The sequence below is a fragment of the Vidua chalybeata genome, chromosome 1 (genome assembly GCF_026979565.1).
Source record: "Vidua chalybeata isolate OUT-0048 chromosome 1, bVidCha1 merged haplotype, whole genome shotgun sequence".
Taxonomy (NCBI): domain Eukaryota; kingdom Metazoa; phylum Chordata; class Aves; order Passeriformes; family Viduidae; genus Vidua; species Vidua chalybeata.
Window position 1 is genome coordinate 22,140,533 of NC_071530.1, and position 18,847 is coordinate 22,159,379.

At 37.3% G+C, this 18,847-nt stretch overlaps 1 protein-coding gene across 1 annotated transcript in view; it reads left to right on the plus strand.

Annotated features, from left to right (window-relative positions):
* The window catches only part of ZNF804B (zinc finger protein 804B), a 225,308-nt gene extending 207,829 nt beyond the window's left edge, over nucleotides 1-17,479 (plus strand). Inside the window, exons 3-4 of the mRNA XM_053950034.1 lie at nucleotides 11,101-11,231; nucleotides 13,795-17,479. Of these exons, the coding sequence (XP_053806009.1) occupies nucleotides 11,101-11,231; nucleotides 13,795-17,479 (3,816 nt within the window). The remainder of the gene's footprint in view (nucleotides 1-11,100; nucleotides 11,232-13,794) is intronic.
* Nucleotides 17,480-18,847: the final 1,368 nt, after the last annotated feature.

Here is an 18,847-nt window from a genome sequence, read left to right on the forward strand (position 1 = left end):
CCAGTGGATTGGAGGGTGAACGTGCCACCTCTCCAATGACACTGGACAAACCACCAGTACATCAAATTTCTCCTCCTCTATGAAGGAATGCAAAACAATAGGTTGTTTACAGAAAGTTGGGTGAGAAAGTTTTCTACAAGAATGTAAACTCAGAAGGCTTTAGAAAATCTTTAAAAATTAGGGCGACAGCTGTCATAGCAAAATGTTAAATGTTCGCAGAAAAAATTGCATTTCTCTTGGCCTTTGCATAACTTTTGAACTTGCTGATAACTTTCCCTCACCTGAAAAAATGATAATACTTTTAATCCCATTGACATACACAAAGTATATCTGGCACTATAAACATCTGTCTAGAATCTGTATCTATTATAGTTCTGTTCATTTTTAAATGCCTGTACCTTCCAAGCAGTAATTAATATGCAAGAATGTAGCTGTACAATTGATTCCTTTGGAGATTTAAGTGATACTTATCATCTAGGTTTGTGTTCAAGGCACCTTACAATGTGCTTTGTACATCTTTAAGGGGCATTCCTAGGAGAAAAAAAAAATTAAAGCAAAATAGAAACATATCTGTGCATCACCAAGACAGAAGTAAAAAGGGTGAGATTAGTCATTTATCATCCTTACTTAGTTAAATGAATTAATTAGCATTAATTAGTGTCTCTAAGGGAAAAATAAAGGAGGTAACCCAGACTGATTATCATTTCACATTTTTTACAATTTTATAATAATTAGGCTTTATCAGAAGTCATTTAAAAGATGCAGGGTCTTCAAGCATCTTCTCACATTAAATTTCAATGGAATAAATACAGAAATGTAGGTGACATGCACGTGAATACCAAACAATTGTACTAATGCAGGTGATGGGATAGTAAAGAAATATATATTTCTTGAAAAAAAAAATCAAACTAAAACCAAACCAAACCAAAAAAGCCTGAACTTTAATTTTTCAGGAAATGTTTTTAGAGTAGAATGGTTACCAAGGAATGTGATAAGATCAAAACTATATTTCATACAGAAGGTTTACATCATTTAGTTTCAAACAAATTGAAATGGTTCATAAAGATTGACATTGCTTCAGCAGTGTTACTTTAGTAAAATACATTTCAAAATTTCTTGTAAGATATGCAATAATACTTTCATAATATTAATTATAAGATAACCACACCTTTTGTTTATCATTCTTGAGATACAGAAATTATGAAAATTGCAACTTTTAGACATTACATTGCATTGCTGTTTAGATGCATTAACATCAGGACTTGATAATTTCATTTTTATATACATTTTCTGAATTTTATTCTCCCACTAAAACTAAAAAATAAAGAAATCCCAGATATCAAAGTTTTCTGCACAGCAGAAATTCTAGTCTTTTAACAAGTGTGTAAATATACAGGAATTGACAGACACCCCCTGGAACTCTGTGACATACTTTATGCTTATAGTTAGCATTTCTTGGCTTGTTTTCAGCTCTTAGCATGTTGATGGATTCCAAGTACTGCTTCCTTCAAAAGAGACACCTAAATACTTAAGTTGAAAAGTCACATTCCATTGATGTGTGTTTACACTTTCCATTTAGGACCTGTGGTATTCAACAGAGTACTAAATCATTTCTGGCAGAAGAAAAACAGTGTATGGCTTGTGTTCTGAACCTGTCCTGGATCTCCCATCTTAGCCCAGACTGGGTGAATATCAAATCATAATTAATTGAGAAACTAAAGGGTAAAGTAATACCATGTTGGAGGTAAACCACTGCAGTTTATTAAGGAACATAATCTCCCCAGTGGTCACAGCACCAAGCCTGTGAGTTCAAGAAGCATTTGGACAATGCTCTCAGGCACACAATGTGAGTCCTGTGCAGGGCCAGGAGCTGGACCCAATCATCCAGCTTAAAATATTCTGTGATTCTGTGATAGTTACCAATATATGCATACAAAAATATTGCCTAAACGGTACAATGTAATTCTCACCTTTCAAAAGGAATCCAGAATATTCAGATTAATCCCATCTTTACTTCAAAGAAACATTAATTCTTCTCATTAGCTCATAATGGCCATCTTTACCGAGTTCTGTGTTACTTTTATATAATTTGATTCTGACTTATACCAAACATTCAATTCATTGACATAATCTTGGCTCTCAATAACCTGTGTTGGATACTGATTTCCTTCCCATTTTGAAATTTAGCACACCATAATGTCGGTTTTCTTGGTTAAAAAAAAAAGGGAAAAAAATTGAGATTCTGGCTTTCAGTTTGAAAATTGGAACAGTACACATGTCAAACAACAAGTCATAGCCTAACACAACTAAACATGGAGTGCATCAGAAATATACAGCAATTGTTATAGAATTTTTTTTTTATTTCAGGAAAATTAACAAAATTTTTTCTTACATAATTCTTTTTATTGTTGCAGAAGGTCTCTCTAAAAGATAAACCTACAATATGTGAAAAAACAATCAAGTTTTTTCTATCTGAATGTGCTGCCTCTGTGGGCCTCCCTTATGACAAGAATAGCACAAAAACACTTCATCCATATTATGGGTCTCTAAAAATAATAACATTAAAGCTGATCTTTCATCTATATCTTATTTTTAATCTATAATCTTTGTCTATATTAACATTATGATGATCAACACAGACATACAGGAAATAAAAGAGAATTGTATATAGCAAATGCAAATAAAATATTTGCATATATCTGTATAAATAACAAACTATAACATAAATTTCTTTTAGGAACTTAGTTTCATAAAGGTGAATGAGCTTGTAAAATGGGCTGGGAGGAGAAAAATCAAACAGAAAGATGTGAGAAAGAACAAAGAAATTTCAAAGAGCACTTGGCAGATGGTTTAAGAACCCAAATCCCAGAACAGAAAAAGACCAAATAGGTTATAAACAGCTAATCTCATTTAGACGGAAAGTCAATTCTCTCTGTCTTAAATTTATAATAAAGGAGAGAAAGGAAAAATGGATGGTAAATACTATAAATCACAAGTGTAGAAACTGGAAAAGAAGTGAGGGAGGAAATAAAAAGGGCAAAAGAAAAATCTGTAGTCATCAGAGATGAGGACAAGAAAGTTTCTGAAAATGTATTGAGAACATAAAGTATCTTCTGGTCCAAACTGAAATTATTTACTTTTTAGAAGTGACATAAAAAAGACTATTCAATACAGATTTTTGTTCTATACTTGGAACAAAGCCAAATGACTTAGCCACATCTGTGATGTTTAGGATGATTGTGAAGTACCACTCTATCAATACTTAAGAAGGACCTTAAACAACATGTTCTAGAAATAAATATTTTTGTCTCAGCTGGTTTAGGCCATAAATTCTCCTAATATTTAACGTTGATTTTTAATGAGTCTCAGAGCACTAGCAGAAAAAACATCAAGCTAGATGATGCCATGATAGAATTTATAAAGAATAAATAAGAAAATCTGTCATTCTGACACTAGTGCCAGGGAAAATACTGGCACAGGGAAAATATTGATCCAGGTCCCTATAAAAGATCAGAAAAGATGTGATTGGATGATTACAAAATTCCTTTGTGATCTTTTCTGATTGAGCAAAACTGCAAGGAGACCTCATGTATTAAAGCTCCCTTATTTGGAGCAGGCATTTTTTATTATAGAATTGCTGCTAGATTCCTGGTTACCTTTAACAGTCCTACTCCAGAAGAGCTCAGTCAGCTCTGAGCAGATATAAGACAAAGAATATTTTGGTTTAGACTGATTAAAAAAAAAAGAGAGCCACAATCTAAAATATTATTTATAGCTAGTTATTACATCCTAATGAAAAAGTAATTTTTTACTTCCTTCATATATTTGATGAGGCTTCTGCTCTAACTCCCTTCAGAATCCTTCACACACATTTAGCCAGTTTGTAACTTTTCATATAAGCAAGGTTACACTTATCTCAAGAACATACTAAAATACTTCTTTTTAGTGATTGACTTGTTCTTTTGCAGAACACTTGAGAGTCACCGTGGAGTGGTTGAGGCAACTTTCCTCTATGTAAACTATGACCATAGCACAATAATCTGGAAGAGGTTTATCCTTTATGCTCTGTTGTTGTTCCAACAGCATCATCATAGTTACCAAGAATCAACCTATTATGCAGCCAAATCAAAATCAGGTTTAATTCAGGTGACTGACATTTTTTTTCAATGGGTGTACAAAGAGTTAAAGATGATAATTAAACATATATACCTGTAAATGTTGATTCAGTCTCCTCTCTGCTCTTTCTGAAATTCACTCCATCTCTCTATGCCTTCAATTATTTATTTGTAAAATGATATCATGGTAAAGATGAAATTTTGTAAGAAATCTGAGATCTGTCTATGAAAAGTGTTATTTAAAATCCATGTATGAACATTTCTACTGTCATTTTCCTTACTCTGAAAGTGTTCTGACCACATTGAAGAAAGTTTGAGGCCAGGTTTTGGACTCACCTGTGGAATTCTGGGATAGTTTAGACTCTCTTTGCATTAAAATTTAAGTGATTTTGTATTCTGCCTGCTACAGTTAAAACAAAGAAAAACAAAGTGGTGAGACAGGCTTTAAAAACATGTGGAAAGTCTTAAATAATTTAAAAATAAGATTAAAATAAGTACTAAAATTTTTGAAAGGCACTAGTCTTGCACAGAATCTGTAATGCCAGGGGGGTTTTTTAGCTGCTTAAAGGAGAAGGAAAAAGAAATAAAATATATAAGATGATGGTTTTGATCTAAGAAGGGTCCAAACACCCTGGCAAGTGAGGTAATATATGAACTTGAAGGGAAGATACAGACCCTGCCCCAAGTTTTTTATCATTGTAATGTGTTGATTTTTCTGGATAAATTGCCCTGTATTCCAAAGTGACACTAAATACATCTAATCAAAGTACAGAGTGTGCAGCCAGCTTGGTGGAGCCTATGACAATATGTTTGCTGGAGCTGATAGAAAGATGAGTGGGCAATAGCTCAGGCTTCCACAGGAGTGTTGCTGGCACACAGTGCATGTTCTGTCCTCTTCCCTGTGGAAACAGCCTCCAAATGCATCTGTTTCAGCTTTATCTGGGGATTCTTATGAGAAACACAATTGGATCTTTGAAAATGGAAAGCATCCATAAAGGGATACTTTCATCCAGCAATAGATAAAATCAATTTAATTAGCAGGAATATTTGCAGGTCTGGTTAAGCAATAAGAGTTTCTCTGAAGACATGAAAAACAAGCCCTCCAAAGGGCCAGCTGTAATTTATCCTTCAGGTTAGATCCGTGATCAGCATCTCATTCACTGATAGATGGATTCTCTAGGACATGTCTGAGGACTGACTTTTCCTCCCTCCTGCTGTCATCTCATTCCCTAATCCAATCAGGCAAGGGTATTTTCTTTTTTGTCTTCTCATTCACTTCCACTACCAATATTAAATCTGTTACAGCTGGCTATAATAGAACATACTCTAACAAATAATTACTTGCACACACTTCAAAGAGATCTGTAGCTATTTATAGGTAAAACAAATGAAAATTTATCAGCTAGTTTCTGAGCTTCATCTCTTATATATTCTGTAATAATAATAATAATTCCTGTATATAATAGCTCTTCCAATTTATTTTTAGGATTTTACTTACCATAGTAAAGGCAAATTCCTTCATTGCTGTTTCCTCACTTTCACTTTGCAAGCTAGCACTGTAAGCTTTACATATGAAGTTTAATTATGTTCTCTAGTGACTATCATTCTCATTTGATGGTTTACAGTGGGAAATCATTTTACAAATAATGCATTTGGTTCCAATGTTAGGGTTACAGGCAAGAGAATAATTACTGAAATTAACATTCCTTTCTTCCTCAATTAACCCTTCTATGGTGAATTTGCTTAGAACCTAATTAAGAAGCCTTTTTGCTGAGTGGGAATAAATCTTTAAAGCAAATCAGGCACTCAAACACATTAGTTCAAGGACTTCAGTTCAAAAAAGGCTCTCTAAATATAACAGAAGACATGCCTAATATGGTATATGCATTTTTACCTGGGGCTGGAATGCATAAGGAGTAGTTTGGAGGGTGCATTGTGAATGATATTCCAGAACAAAAAAATTCTAAGTGTAATGGGAGAAAATAATGTAATTTATACTAAAATGACATTTTCTAGCTTAATAAATAGAAAATTACTTTTTTCTCAAAGATACCTTCTATTCACATCCATGTAGTTACACTACTTGAAGAAGAAGAGGATTTGCTACTCAGGATAGTTGTTAACAACAGTTCTTCTTCCCAGAATCTGAAGCAGTTAACACTGAAAACCCCTGTAAAATCTATATAATGGCAAAGCCCCTGGCAGAATACTCAGGAGAAGTTATACTGTCTCCCACTACCATATTCCTATGGTCCTCAGATTGAGACACTTGCCAGTTAAGAATGAGGCAAAACACTTGTTGAGTAGCTCAAATTTCTCCTCATTTGTTGTTACCCGTTACCACTCTCGTTTGCTTTCTTTATTTTGCAGTATGCTTTCTTTAACCTTCATTTTTTGGCTGACATTCCTGCTCTCCCTATTATTCTTTTCATCCTCTGCCAAGATCATCTCCAGCTGCACCTTGGCCTTCCTGACCGATCCTTACACAACTAAGCAGCATCGCTATAGTCTTCCTAGGACACCTGTCCCGGCTTTCACCACCTTTCCATTTCCTTCTTGCCTCTCAATTTGACCAGCAGGTCTTGATTCAGCCATGCCGTTCTCCTTTCCTCTTAGAGCAAAGGATTGGTGTAACTTCCTTAAAGATCTGCTGGCTTGGTTCTGCTCCCTTGTCCCAGAGGGCAGTCTCTCAGGTGGGCCTATTGACTAAACCCTTGACTGTTCCCACCACACTGCAGTGATGGCAATGGACTTCCTAGCAGAGCAGTGGGATCTGGCTCCTCCAGTTTGCTGCCCACGCTGTGTGCATTGGTGTAAAGGCACCTTAGCTGGGAGGCCAGCCGTGTCTCCTTCATAAAAGAACATCCTGTAGAAATTTGGATATACACCTTTAATAACCTCTGTACACAATGAAAAGAGGTACTTTTACATTTCATTTTATCCCTCTTGTTTTAGACAGCGGCTTTAAAAATAGGTGATTGGGTCCCTAAAGTGCTCATTTCTTTCCAGTGGTTATGAAGAAAGGCATCTGAGGTTGATCTGAAGAATAGCAATCCAGGTAAACATTTACCTGCACAGGGAAAAATAGAAACCAGGATCATAACTCTGGATAGAAAGTAAACTCAGTACTGCAAATGCAGCCTGCAGTGAGTATTCAGGTGCTCATAGGTCAGTGCAAAGCAAGTACTGGCTCAAATAAAGTGACAATTTAAAAAAGAACAAAACACAACCCCCCAGACATTAAGAATGGGAAGAAATTGCTAAATTACAAGTATTTGACCACTGTTATTTGATGTCTAGCAAAAGTAGGTAGTGAAGTAGAAAAGTAGGTAGTTAACTCATTTAAATCTCCTGGTGATTCATATCAGAGTTCCAGGAGGAAAAGCATAGATTCAGGAGTTTTTGACTGAGTCTTAGACAGAACAGCCAATGGGACTCACAGCAGTCCTACAAGTAAATCTTTCCATGACAATGAACATCATTTTGTAGTCTTCTAATACTCTCTGTAGTGTTTATAAAAAAATGGATGGTTTACTTTTAGATATGGAAATGTCCACACACACATGTGTACAAAAAACGTAGAAAGAAGAGAAAATGAGTCTAAAAAAAGAAATATAACTGCATGACAACTATATTTGTAGCCAGTGAAGGACAGAACACAAGAAGCTATTAAATAAAACATATTTTATTATATATGCCTGTATTTAGATGCCCAGTTAAGTACCTAATTATGTGAAAAATGCAACTGCTGTTTAAAGCAATGTTAATTTTCAAGCACACCTACTGAGCTTGGGGTTGTCATTCAGATATCTGCTCAGTTGCATGCTCTTGTACCCCACCTGAAGAAAGTATCTGTGTGCTTGTCAGAAGTCTGGCACAGGTTATTAGTGAAGAAAACCAGGGCTTTGCAGGTTCAGCAGGCAGTCCCATGATCTACCCAACATAGCTGACAAATTTCATTATTACTCCTAACTAGAGCTCTAGCAGTGCAGCTGTGTTTTGTTTTGCTGAGGGGATGTGCAGGTAGAGCCCTTTCTCTCCTCAGACTGTAGAGCTTTTGATTTCTTGGATTTCAGCTCCAGTTGATGAGTTCTCTGCTATGCTTACCTACATTTCTTTTTCTTTTCTCTACTTCTCTGACACATGATGCATGCCATTAGAGAGCAAAAAATACTGCTGGGACTCCTATTCCTAGTGTTGGTCCATTTGCTTTTTTGATTAGCATCCTAACTGTCAAAGAAATGAAATGGCATTGCTTTGCAGTACTGTGTTCCATAGTTCTTGGTTTCACACTGTTCTTTGTTTCCTTGACAGGTAGAAACTGTTTCTGTTTTTCCTCATGAATGCTTTATGTGTGATGCTGAACAGCTCACAGTGACAGCTAAAACATAGCAAGGTGCCCTAAAGGGCATTTCTCAAATGTGTTTCTTTGCCCTTTCTTCACATTGGATGTGTTAATAAGGCTCAAGACTACCTATGTTTTTCTGTGGAGAATAGGATCTTTACAGCTTAAATATCTCTACACTCATGTAAATATTACCTAGGTGACAGAACATTCGGATTTGTTCTGGGAAGATTCTCTGATTTCTTTTTTCAGCTTTGGCTTTAATATATTATTTGAAAAGTTTTTTCTTGAACCAAAAGTAACATTGTCTTACATATTCATCCATTTGACTGCAAATTGCAGACAGTGAGGTTGAGGGAATGGAGTGCTACGTGGACTGGCCTGACAAGGGACAAATAAATAGTGAGAGAGGGCACATAAAGGGACAGGTAAGAGCTAAACATATAGGGAGCAACCATTTACTTCCAAGAAGGTGAAGCCTAAGAGCTTTAAAGAAGACTTTGCAGCTGTCCTGTTTTAGAGTCTAGTTCCATGAAGTACTGGATGTTGGGGCAGATACAAACTTTACAGAGAAATATACAGATTTGACAGACTGTAGGTAATTCTGATGAAATGGTTAAGCTTTCATCAGGCACTGGGCAGCATGGTGATTCTTGCTGGTTGGTAGTGTACCAGTTCCCTGAGCAACTTCTTGGCTTTCTCATCCCCATCCAACAGACAGTGTCTCTGCAAAACCATCAGGATGGCTGAGAGCCAGAGACCCATCTTAAGCTCCCTGAGCAGATGATTTGTGGCCAGCCCAGCTCTCCCTGTCTCCAGATCAGTGCTCAAAAGCATATGTCTTGGGGTCCAAAAGGCTGAGAGCAAACAAAAACTTCTGCTCTTAGTCTCCCAGTACTTATTTTTCCTCTCACGGATGTTATGTGACTTTTTAAAAAAATCCCATACTTGAAGGACAGCTGATGGTGTGACATGTGAGAGATATTCACTACAGCTTTCCAGCACTCTTCACAGAAAGAAATCACAGACCTTGTATTGCCTGTTTCCACCAAGTGTTTTTCCATGCCTCTCTGTCATTTTATGTCATTGCCACTAACTGGATTCTTTCATCTTAGCTGGGCTAAAAAAGAACCTGTCATCTCTTTAGATGGTGGTTTTCACCCATTTGCTTTGTTGTAATCTATTGGCAAAAGCTAGACCTCTCTCCAGAAAGCAGTTCTCTCATGCATTTATAATTTTCTTGACCTCTACAAGTTGAGGACTCTTTGCCTTCAGCCCTGTTTTCTCAGAAGCAGGTGCATGTTGGCCAGTGTACAGCTCTGTGCCATGGCTAGACTGCTCCCCAAAGCAGAAAGCAGTATTTGCTTTTACAATGCTTGGCCAGCCTTCAATTTGTCCTACTGATGTATATTGATCTTTTGGCCTTACTATTGTGAGTAAGACAACAGCATGAGATGAGATGATGGCAGTGATTGGGATGTTGATCTTTAGGTGTTGGTGGACAGTCAAGTAGGCTTAGATGCTGAAAGACAAGCAGTTTAAAAATGACTGAGATATCAAAACATTTCTTCAAATCTACTTTGCAAAAACAGCTCCATGGGAAATTTAGCGTTCAGTGGTGTTGATACAGTAGTTCTAAATTACACAGATGAGTGCAGCCACCTCTGGACTAAGGGGCAAACGAATGCAGCAGTTTCATTTCAGTTCTGGTCCTCAAAGCTTCCACTTTGGGCATCTGGCTAAATACACGAGAGATCCCTCCCCACTTGCAAACATTTTTTCCCCAAACACTGGAGAAGTGGGGAAGGGGGAAGGCATTTCTTCCATTCCATGGAGTGTGGAAGCATGAATCTGAACTGGGGAGTTGTAAGGTTAGATGTGACTTGCTGGCTCCTAGAGAGCACAGTGAACTCAGAGACAACTTTTGCAGAGGATACTGTTGACACTTTCTAGTTTACATCTTCTCCTTCGTTTTCATTATGTTATCGGTGGTGCAAAGTCAGGCAATAAAAAATATAATAAAGACAAAGAATTTTGCTCTCTCCAACAGCAATTACCTGATTTATTGACGTGTGAGGTGATTTTAAAAAATTGTGAAAATAACTATAAAACAGTTTCCTGATCAAATATTTCAGACAGTGGTTCTCTCCTTTGAGAAAATAATACAGCCTTAAAAAGGTACAAAACCAACAGATAAGCCCCCACACATACAGATGTGTATACATGTTCAAGTGGACAACTATAAAATATACTGCACATAGGAGCTCAGAGTTATTCCAGTATATGCCTGTGGATTACATTTCAACAGGATAAATCAAATAGGAAAATGTTGAGCTCATTAAATGCATTCTAGTTTTGTGTCTGTATTTGTACACAACAGAACATTTTTGTATTCATCAGAAACCAAAAAAGCTGTCATTCATACAAAGGCATCTATCAGATAAGTAGCAGAAGGCAAATTATGCTGTTTTGTTAAGCAAAAATAACATTTTCAATCTCTTCTCACTATTATAGTATTTTAAGTATACTTTTATTCTCCATTTACATACCAACTTCATGAAAAGTGAATAAATTGAGTAAGAGGAACTGTATCTGTTGTGTACATCTCTAATCCCTTCTATTTATATTCTTTTCACTCAGAGATTGAAAGATTTAAAACAAAGGGAATTTGCTCGAAATGTGGCTTCAAAGTCATGGAAAGATGAGAAGAAACAGGAAAAAGCACTCAAGCGACTCCACCAGCTTGCAGAGTTACGGAAGCAGTCAGAATGGCAAGTTTTTAAAAATTGTATGAGGTTTTAATGCCCCCTTTCCTCCCTTCCAGAAGAAATTAAAATATTTTTACTCCTACACAAGTAATGTAGAGAGATTGTGTGTACTGTAACCTGTTTTCAGCCGTCTTCAACTCCAAATGAACCTGTTCTGCAAACCATACATTGAAAACCTCTGACTTAATTACATGCTGTTTGAAAGTTTGTAGTTTTCTCTCCTGTAGATATTCTCACGTCTTCTTAATGGAGTGCTTTGAAGACACTTTTATAATATCACCATTTAACCTTATCCAAACTGATCTGAAGAGATTACTATGACTGTCTTAACATTTTATCATAAGTTAATGGGAGAGGATAAACCCTTTGTGAATATTTTTTACTACTTTTAAGGTACTGGGATTATTCTCCAGTTTCTCTGTAGGAAACTTTGAATGAAAAACAAATAGTTAACTGAATTAAGTTGGTCTAATACTGTTAGCTCTATTAATTAATATCAAGATAGAGGACAAAGATTGCAGTAGTAAACCTTTAAATTTGAGAAATCTCCTTTGCCTAATGACACTGAATGTTTCAGTAGAATAGATTGCCATCAGACCAATTGTTTATATTAATCTATGACCACAATGAGTTAATCAGATAAATAAACTGTCATTGTTTTAAATTCATCTGAAGACTACTGTACCCTGGAAATAACAGCATTCAGAGTTTATTACAAACTCATTTTGGCCTATGTAATTGCTTTTGAGCAATCTGCTGAAATATAACAGTTTAGTGCTAATATATCACTTTTATGATTACGACTCCATTTTCATACAAATCTGCTGAAACAAATGTAACTGCCTGTGGGAAGCTTCCTTTATGCCCACGCACTTGAAGATGTAGCCTCAGATAGAGCAATAATATCAGTGATAATAGGAAAGCCAGAACGAATCTGTGAGGGAAAGAGCAGGTTTGCTTTCAGAAAGAGCCAGGAGTCCATAATATTTTGCATAGGGTGTGGAAGGAAAGAGCATGCTATTCCTCCCTATAATCACTGATAGGCTGAGGGGAGGCTGAGTGCTGGGATTTTGGTGGAGGGGTAGCATTCCCAATTGCTCAGGAAAGACAGAATGTCAGCCTTTGTAAGCAGAAGTCCACACACATACAATTGTTACCATCCCTGAGTACTGTTTCTCAGGTTCCAGCCCAGTTCCTTACAACAAGCTAATTCAATTTGACAACAAAATTATTGTTAATCTTGGGCACAGAAAAAAATTATTTTGCTATTCCAAGAAGACTTTGAAAAGGATTTCTTTTTATGCCTTCTCCAAGAGATAATTATTCCTTATATACAAATATGGGTTAATTTGTATCTCTTGATGCTGAATTTCTGGCAAAGGCAAATATATTCTCTGAAATGCACACATTATGAGTTGACCCTACTCCAGGGAGCCTTTGAGTCTTTCCCATTGCTGAAGATCAATGTATTTTCATAGCATTTATAAAACATGATTGCCAATTATAGATAGCTTATATGCAGATCTAACAGTTTTAATTTATTTACATTTAATTAAAATATATTTTTATCAATCTCTTTATTTAATCTGGTTCTAGTTTTTTTTTACTACTGTGGTAGTACACTGATAGCAAATGTAGATAATTAGTCCAATGAAATGTGTATGTAAAATATATCTTGGAAAAACACTTTTATGGTGGCCATATATGTCACATCTTTAAAGGAAAATGGCTACAGTCATTTCAGTCTCAGTTAATTATCTGTTTCAAGAAAGCAGTGGTTCACCATTTCCGTTAGGGCCCTAGAATAGGTAATTTTTCTTTAATTACAAGGAAACTAAATCATATTTAAAATCTGAGAATAATAAAAAAAAAAAAAAGGAGAATAATGTAATTAATGGAAGTAAGACACAGAAAATGTGGCAAAGTCAAATAATGGTTGATAATGAGACCAGTGAAGTTGTGATTTTCTTCCCCTCCAATGTTTGCTGACAGTTTTAGTATTAATATCTCTTTGAATATTTTGCAAAGTCATTTATTGTGGAATAAAATAAGAATCTGCTCTTTAAAAAGTCGAACAAACACATTCTTCCCTAGGCAAGCAGAATGTTATGTTTCTCTTTCTCTTCCAGAGTTTGATTTTTGCAGATGCTCCAGGTGAAAGCATCTCTTTTTGAACATGGCACAATTTCCTTTGCAGAGGCCTTTCAGGAAACCAAGACTTACCACAGATTAGGTTCCCCGAAGTATAAATTCAGAGTTATACCAATATTTGTTCTGCTTGTACATGGGCATAACTGAAAAAGCACCTTCATGTGCTGACATTAAAACATGTAATTTTCCATGTGTAAAGACTGTCTTGCCCATACAGAAGTCCAAACTGATGATAAACTGCACATTTACCCTGTTGAAGCTTAGCTTTTCCTTGTAGAAAATTGAGTGACACCCTCCTTCACCAGACAGACATTGTCAAATGCAAGCTCTGTCATAACTTGGTTATTTAATACAGCTTTCTTTTTTTTTTTTTTTTTTTTTTTTTTTTTTTCTTTATTTTTTTTTTACCTGAAAGCATCACTGGGAGTGGACCATTGCTTAAAGCCCCCCGATTAGTCCTGGAAAAGCAGCAATCACCAAATGGAATTTTCCTGTACAAGGGCAGCAAGTTCACAGCAAGTTCTCAGAGAACCATCACAAATGAAGGACAAGGTTTCTCCAAAAGCATACTAGAGAAACAGCAACTTATTATAAGCAGGCACCACCCCACAACTGAAAGACACCATGCACTTGGAAATCACGTCTCACAGATGTCCCCATATAGCAACAATACCCCTCAAAGGGCAGGAGTGTCTTTTTCATTCTCTAAAAAGTTCCCTTTGAAGCTTGAGTCCTCAGCATCAGTCTTCAGTGAGAACTGTGAAGAAGGAAATGATTGTAGTGAGTTCCCCAACCATAAAAAAAAGCACACTACTGAGGGCTGTCATTCTGTCACACTTTTGGAGGAAGAAGGGAAAGCAAGTTTGGATAAAGAGTCACCTATTCCACAAGACCAAATGGATTTGGATAACAGTGCATCAAGTCACGTAGCTGCAAAACCTAAAATGCGAAAGGAAAATGATGAAAATAGTGACAGGGGATCAGGAGAAAAAAACAGAGCTAATCCTTCATTTTCTAAAGTCAAAATACTGCTTCCAAATTTGAATTTTTCGGCTTCCCTGAGAGAAACAGAGCAAGAGAGCAAACTGAATGAATCTGAACAATTCTTAGAAACTCCCATTTCATATTCATGCCAAGCTAGCAATTTTTGTACACAGCTGAGCACCTACAAGCACAGTAATGCCCACCTGCCTGACCAGCTATCTGAGCTCCCACGACAGCCAGCACCTGAGCTGACCTGTTTAAGCAACATTAATGACAGTCCTGGAGCGATAAAAAGAGAAAGATCTTTGGAGATTACAGAAACCACAGATGGAAATATGGAAACACTTGAAAAGGAGACCACGGTTAAAGAAGTTAAGCCCCAGGCATTGCCTTTCCTCCATGTAGTGAGCAAAGATGGCACCACTGCTCTGCAGTGGCCCACAGAATTACTTTTGTTTACAAAAACTGAGCCCTGTATTTCATATGGCTGTAATCCATTGTATTTTGACTTCAGAGTCTCTTTAAATCACAGAGAGGGTAAACAGCATGAAACAAACAAAGCAACCTGTAAAGAGCTCACTAAAAATAAGACTGCAGATGAATATGAACCCTCAGGTTTAATAAAACACAAGCAAATGTCAAATGAACAAGATAATCAGTTGTTGAAACCAAAGAAGATGAAAGGTTCCCTAAATCCAAGAAAGGCCAAGCAAAAAGCTGAGTCAGACACAGGGAAAGAAATGAATGAAAATGGTCAAAAATGCATTGCAGATTATTTGAATGAAAATATACCCAAAGTGCCTGCTTACCTTGATGTCTCACAAAAGGATTATGAGACAGAAAAATGTCTTTACACAACATCACTGAGGAGACCTTTAAAGCATCATTTCCATGGCTGTGAAAGAAAAACTCTGAACATTAGAAATGAAAGCATTTCCTTTTCTGCTTTTATGTCTAGGATTAAAAACTTTAACTCTGAAAAATGTCATTTAATTGATTCTGAAGAAAAAGATGAGAACAAAAATGACTCCAGTTCCCTTCAAGATGTGGTCAGCTGCAGCAGTGGCATAAGTGACAGTGGAAAAGACTCTAGTGGAAGTTTCTTTAGTTGTAAATCTAGTTCAAACAGCAGGTATTCAGATAATGAAGGATGTGGAAGTTACACAAGATGCTGGAGATTCCTATCTCCACAAAAGTCCTCATCTGGCAGACACTCCAGCTATTCTGACAGTTCAGTTAGCAGTACGAGTAGCTACATGAGCTACATGAGTCCCACATCAAACAATCACAGAAGAAATAATTTGCTTTGTTGTTTTAAAAGAAAAAGCAAGACAAATGAAAGGCACAAGTGTAAAGACAGAAAGCACAAGTGTATTTTCACTTCAGATGATACAGACGAGGATTATCTTTGTCATTGTAGAAGTCACGGAACTAGAAACTGTATTCAGAGTGGCACAATTAAATATCAAAGATGTTCAAGACATAAACTTTTACAAATCAGAGACAGGTCTAAACACAGCAGATGTAGACATCAGCATTTTGTCAAAGTGCTTAGTAGGAGTAGAAGCTGCCACAAATCCAAAAGTGGTTCCACCAGTGATTCAAGAAGCAGTGAAAGATCATCTAGCAGGAGAATATCAAGAGGCAGCAGTTCAGGATCCTTCTCAAACGAGGCTGACAACTGTGACAACAAAACAATAGAGGATGCTGAGAGAGATTCTAACGCTGAACCAGGAAAAGCTGAAACTGCACATTCCAATGGTCTGAATATGAATAGTCAGTCTAAAAAATTTGCCACCTGCTCTTCCAAAAACCTGGCAAAAGACATATGTGGAAAAAGAAAGTCAATGACAGCCAAGTTACTTTTAGAAAGAGTGCAGTCTAAGAAAACCCAGGAACAAATGCATGATCCAGAGAGATTTTCGATCAGTAGTGGGATAGAATTACAGGATCACTCACGAAATCACTTTGCTCTTCAGTTTTCATCATCAGTAGACGACATTGCAATGTTACCTTTGCCAGACAAAGTGCTAAGCATAGGTAAAAATGACTTGAGACATAATGAAATCAGTTCATTGGAAAACAGTGTGAAGAAAAACACTGAAGCATCAGAGGTAACTAATGTTGCTCTTTCACCTGGAACTGATTATGATCATTGTGTTCTTAAAGACATAATTCAAATTGAAACAGGCTATCAGAGCCCAAGCATAAAAAGGAACACAGCAATAAAGGAACAAACCAATCTCTTCATTAATGAAGTGCAGCCCTTTATACAAAGCTGTGATCCAGTACCAAATGATTTCCCTGGTGCTTTTCCCTCTAATAGATATTCTGTTGCTAATTCAACAGAGACCAAAGAAGAACTACATGATGTAAACATGGACTTGAACCGGGCAGAAGGCAGTTCAGACTCTTTCTGTGACAATGCTATGCAGAAGTATGGTGATACACTAAATGACCTAGAAGTGTACAGTAAATCCACCTCCCCTCCTTTAACACAGCAGCCTATCACATTTACACCAGAAGAAGTAGACAAATACAGGTTGCTGCAGCTGCAAGCCCAGCAGCACATGCAGAAACAACTTCTGGCAAAACATCTGAAAGTTTTGCCTGCCCCAGGACCAGCTGCCTTCTCTGCAACACCAGCAGTTCCTGCCCTCCCTGTTCAGCAGCAGGCTACTGTCACCACCATCCACCACACGCTGCTGCAACGCTTTGCTGTCTCGGCATCTGCGCACCCCCACAGCAGCCATCTCTCCCTGGCACCCATCCACCCCCTCTCTCAGGCACATTTTGCCCCCATATCACTTTCTCCATTAGTGCCAGCCCTTATTCCCACCCACCCTGCTTTGCTGACAGGACACCCACTGCATGTGGTTTCTGCTACTCCCCTCCACCCTTCCCCACTGACCTTCCCTGCACTGCCACATGCTGCATATATCCCAGCCTTATTTACACCACACCTGAACACAGCCACACCTTCTGCTATACACCCAAATCACTTAGTGCATCCCTTGTTCCAAGGACAAGAGCCCCATCATTATTCTTGTTCTTTCCAGACCCAACAGTTACCTATAGCAAAAGAAGTTTTCAGTGTTTCTAGCTACTTAAACTAGCCCAAATGATTTCATCATGGCTCCAAACCAAAATTAAAATAAAATAAAGCATTCAGCATTCAATCATGTCTGAGGAGAAATCTACTGTTTTGCTGAGAGCACAGCAGTAAAGATTTTAAAGTCCACAATCTGTCTGACAGCATTTGAATGTTGATTTTATTCTTGTATCACTGAGGAAAGGCTGATTTAAAGCCTTTTGTGATACTACCACAAGAAGGATGGGTGGCCAGTGTCATTCTACAGAATGTTTTAGAAGAATAGCTTGAAGTGAAGTCTATGACTGTCAGTAGGAAAGGGACCACAGCACCCAGACAAAATGGGATCAATATTGACACTGATGAGGGATTCAAAGTAGCACAATTTAAGATTGAGCAATCTTGACACACCTTAAAGATTTGATTTTCTGAGTTTGTATAAGCAACAGTGCCTGGTTTGGTTAAGGTATTTTAGACTGAGGAAAAAAATAAGGTATCTGGAACCTGCAGACCCTGGGGCTGTCTCCTGGCCAAAGTAAACTGGAGAGGCTCAGAGGGAGGGGTGGTGAATTAACACTAGAAGATGAGAATCACAACAACATCTTGAAAATACTTTAGTGATTTCATCCCTGCATATGTTGCTTGGACAGTGTAAAGGGACTGCAGTCAGGCCACGGGTACATAACAAAGCACTCCCTTAGCATAGGGAGCTAGCTCTGTGTTGGCTGAAGCAGGCTGCCTCTTTTCTCTCTGAGCCAAGCATCCAAGAAGGCTTACTGAGAAGCCAAGTTCCTTGGCACTGCCTGTGCATCGCTGTGTCACAGGGCAATGTCAGGGTGAGCTGCAGCAGCCCAGAGTTGTCAAGCAGCCAGTGCTGGCTTTGAACCTCAGAGGTCCTTAGCCAAAACTGCAACACCTTTTTCCCACCAAACAGAGCTCTGATGTGTGGAAGAGTCTGTCCCAAAGAATATGTAAATATTTTTCATCCCTTTCACAAACAACAGAAACAATTGGCTGGTCCTATAAAATCATGCAGATATTCATAAAGATCCAGAAGTAAAATTCTGATCAAAAACTGGCTCTACAGGTTGAGAGTCAGAGAAAAACTTGTTCAAGTACTCAGCATTTAAGAGTTTATTGAATCTAAGCAAATATGTCAAGATTCTCGCATGGCTTCCCAAACTCTCAACAAGTAAATTGAAATTACAAATCCACAATGTTTGAATGCATGTATCCAACCTTCAGAGTAATTTGTGGCTGAAATTGTTTGTAATAACTGTGTATCTGGAAATAGGTGAAGGCTTCAGCTTCTCTTTGAATGCCATAGTTTGACATTTTTTATAATACTTCTAACTGAATACAGGATATTTAGCATGAAATTAGTTCATAATTA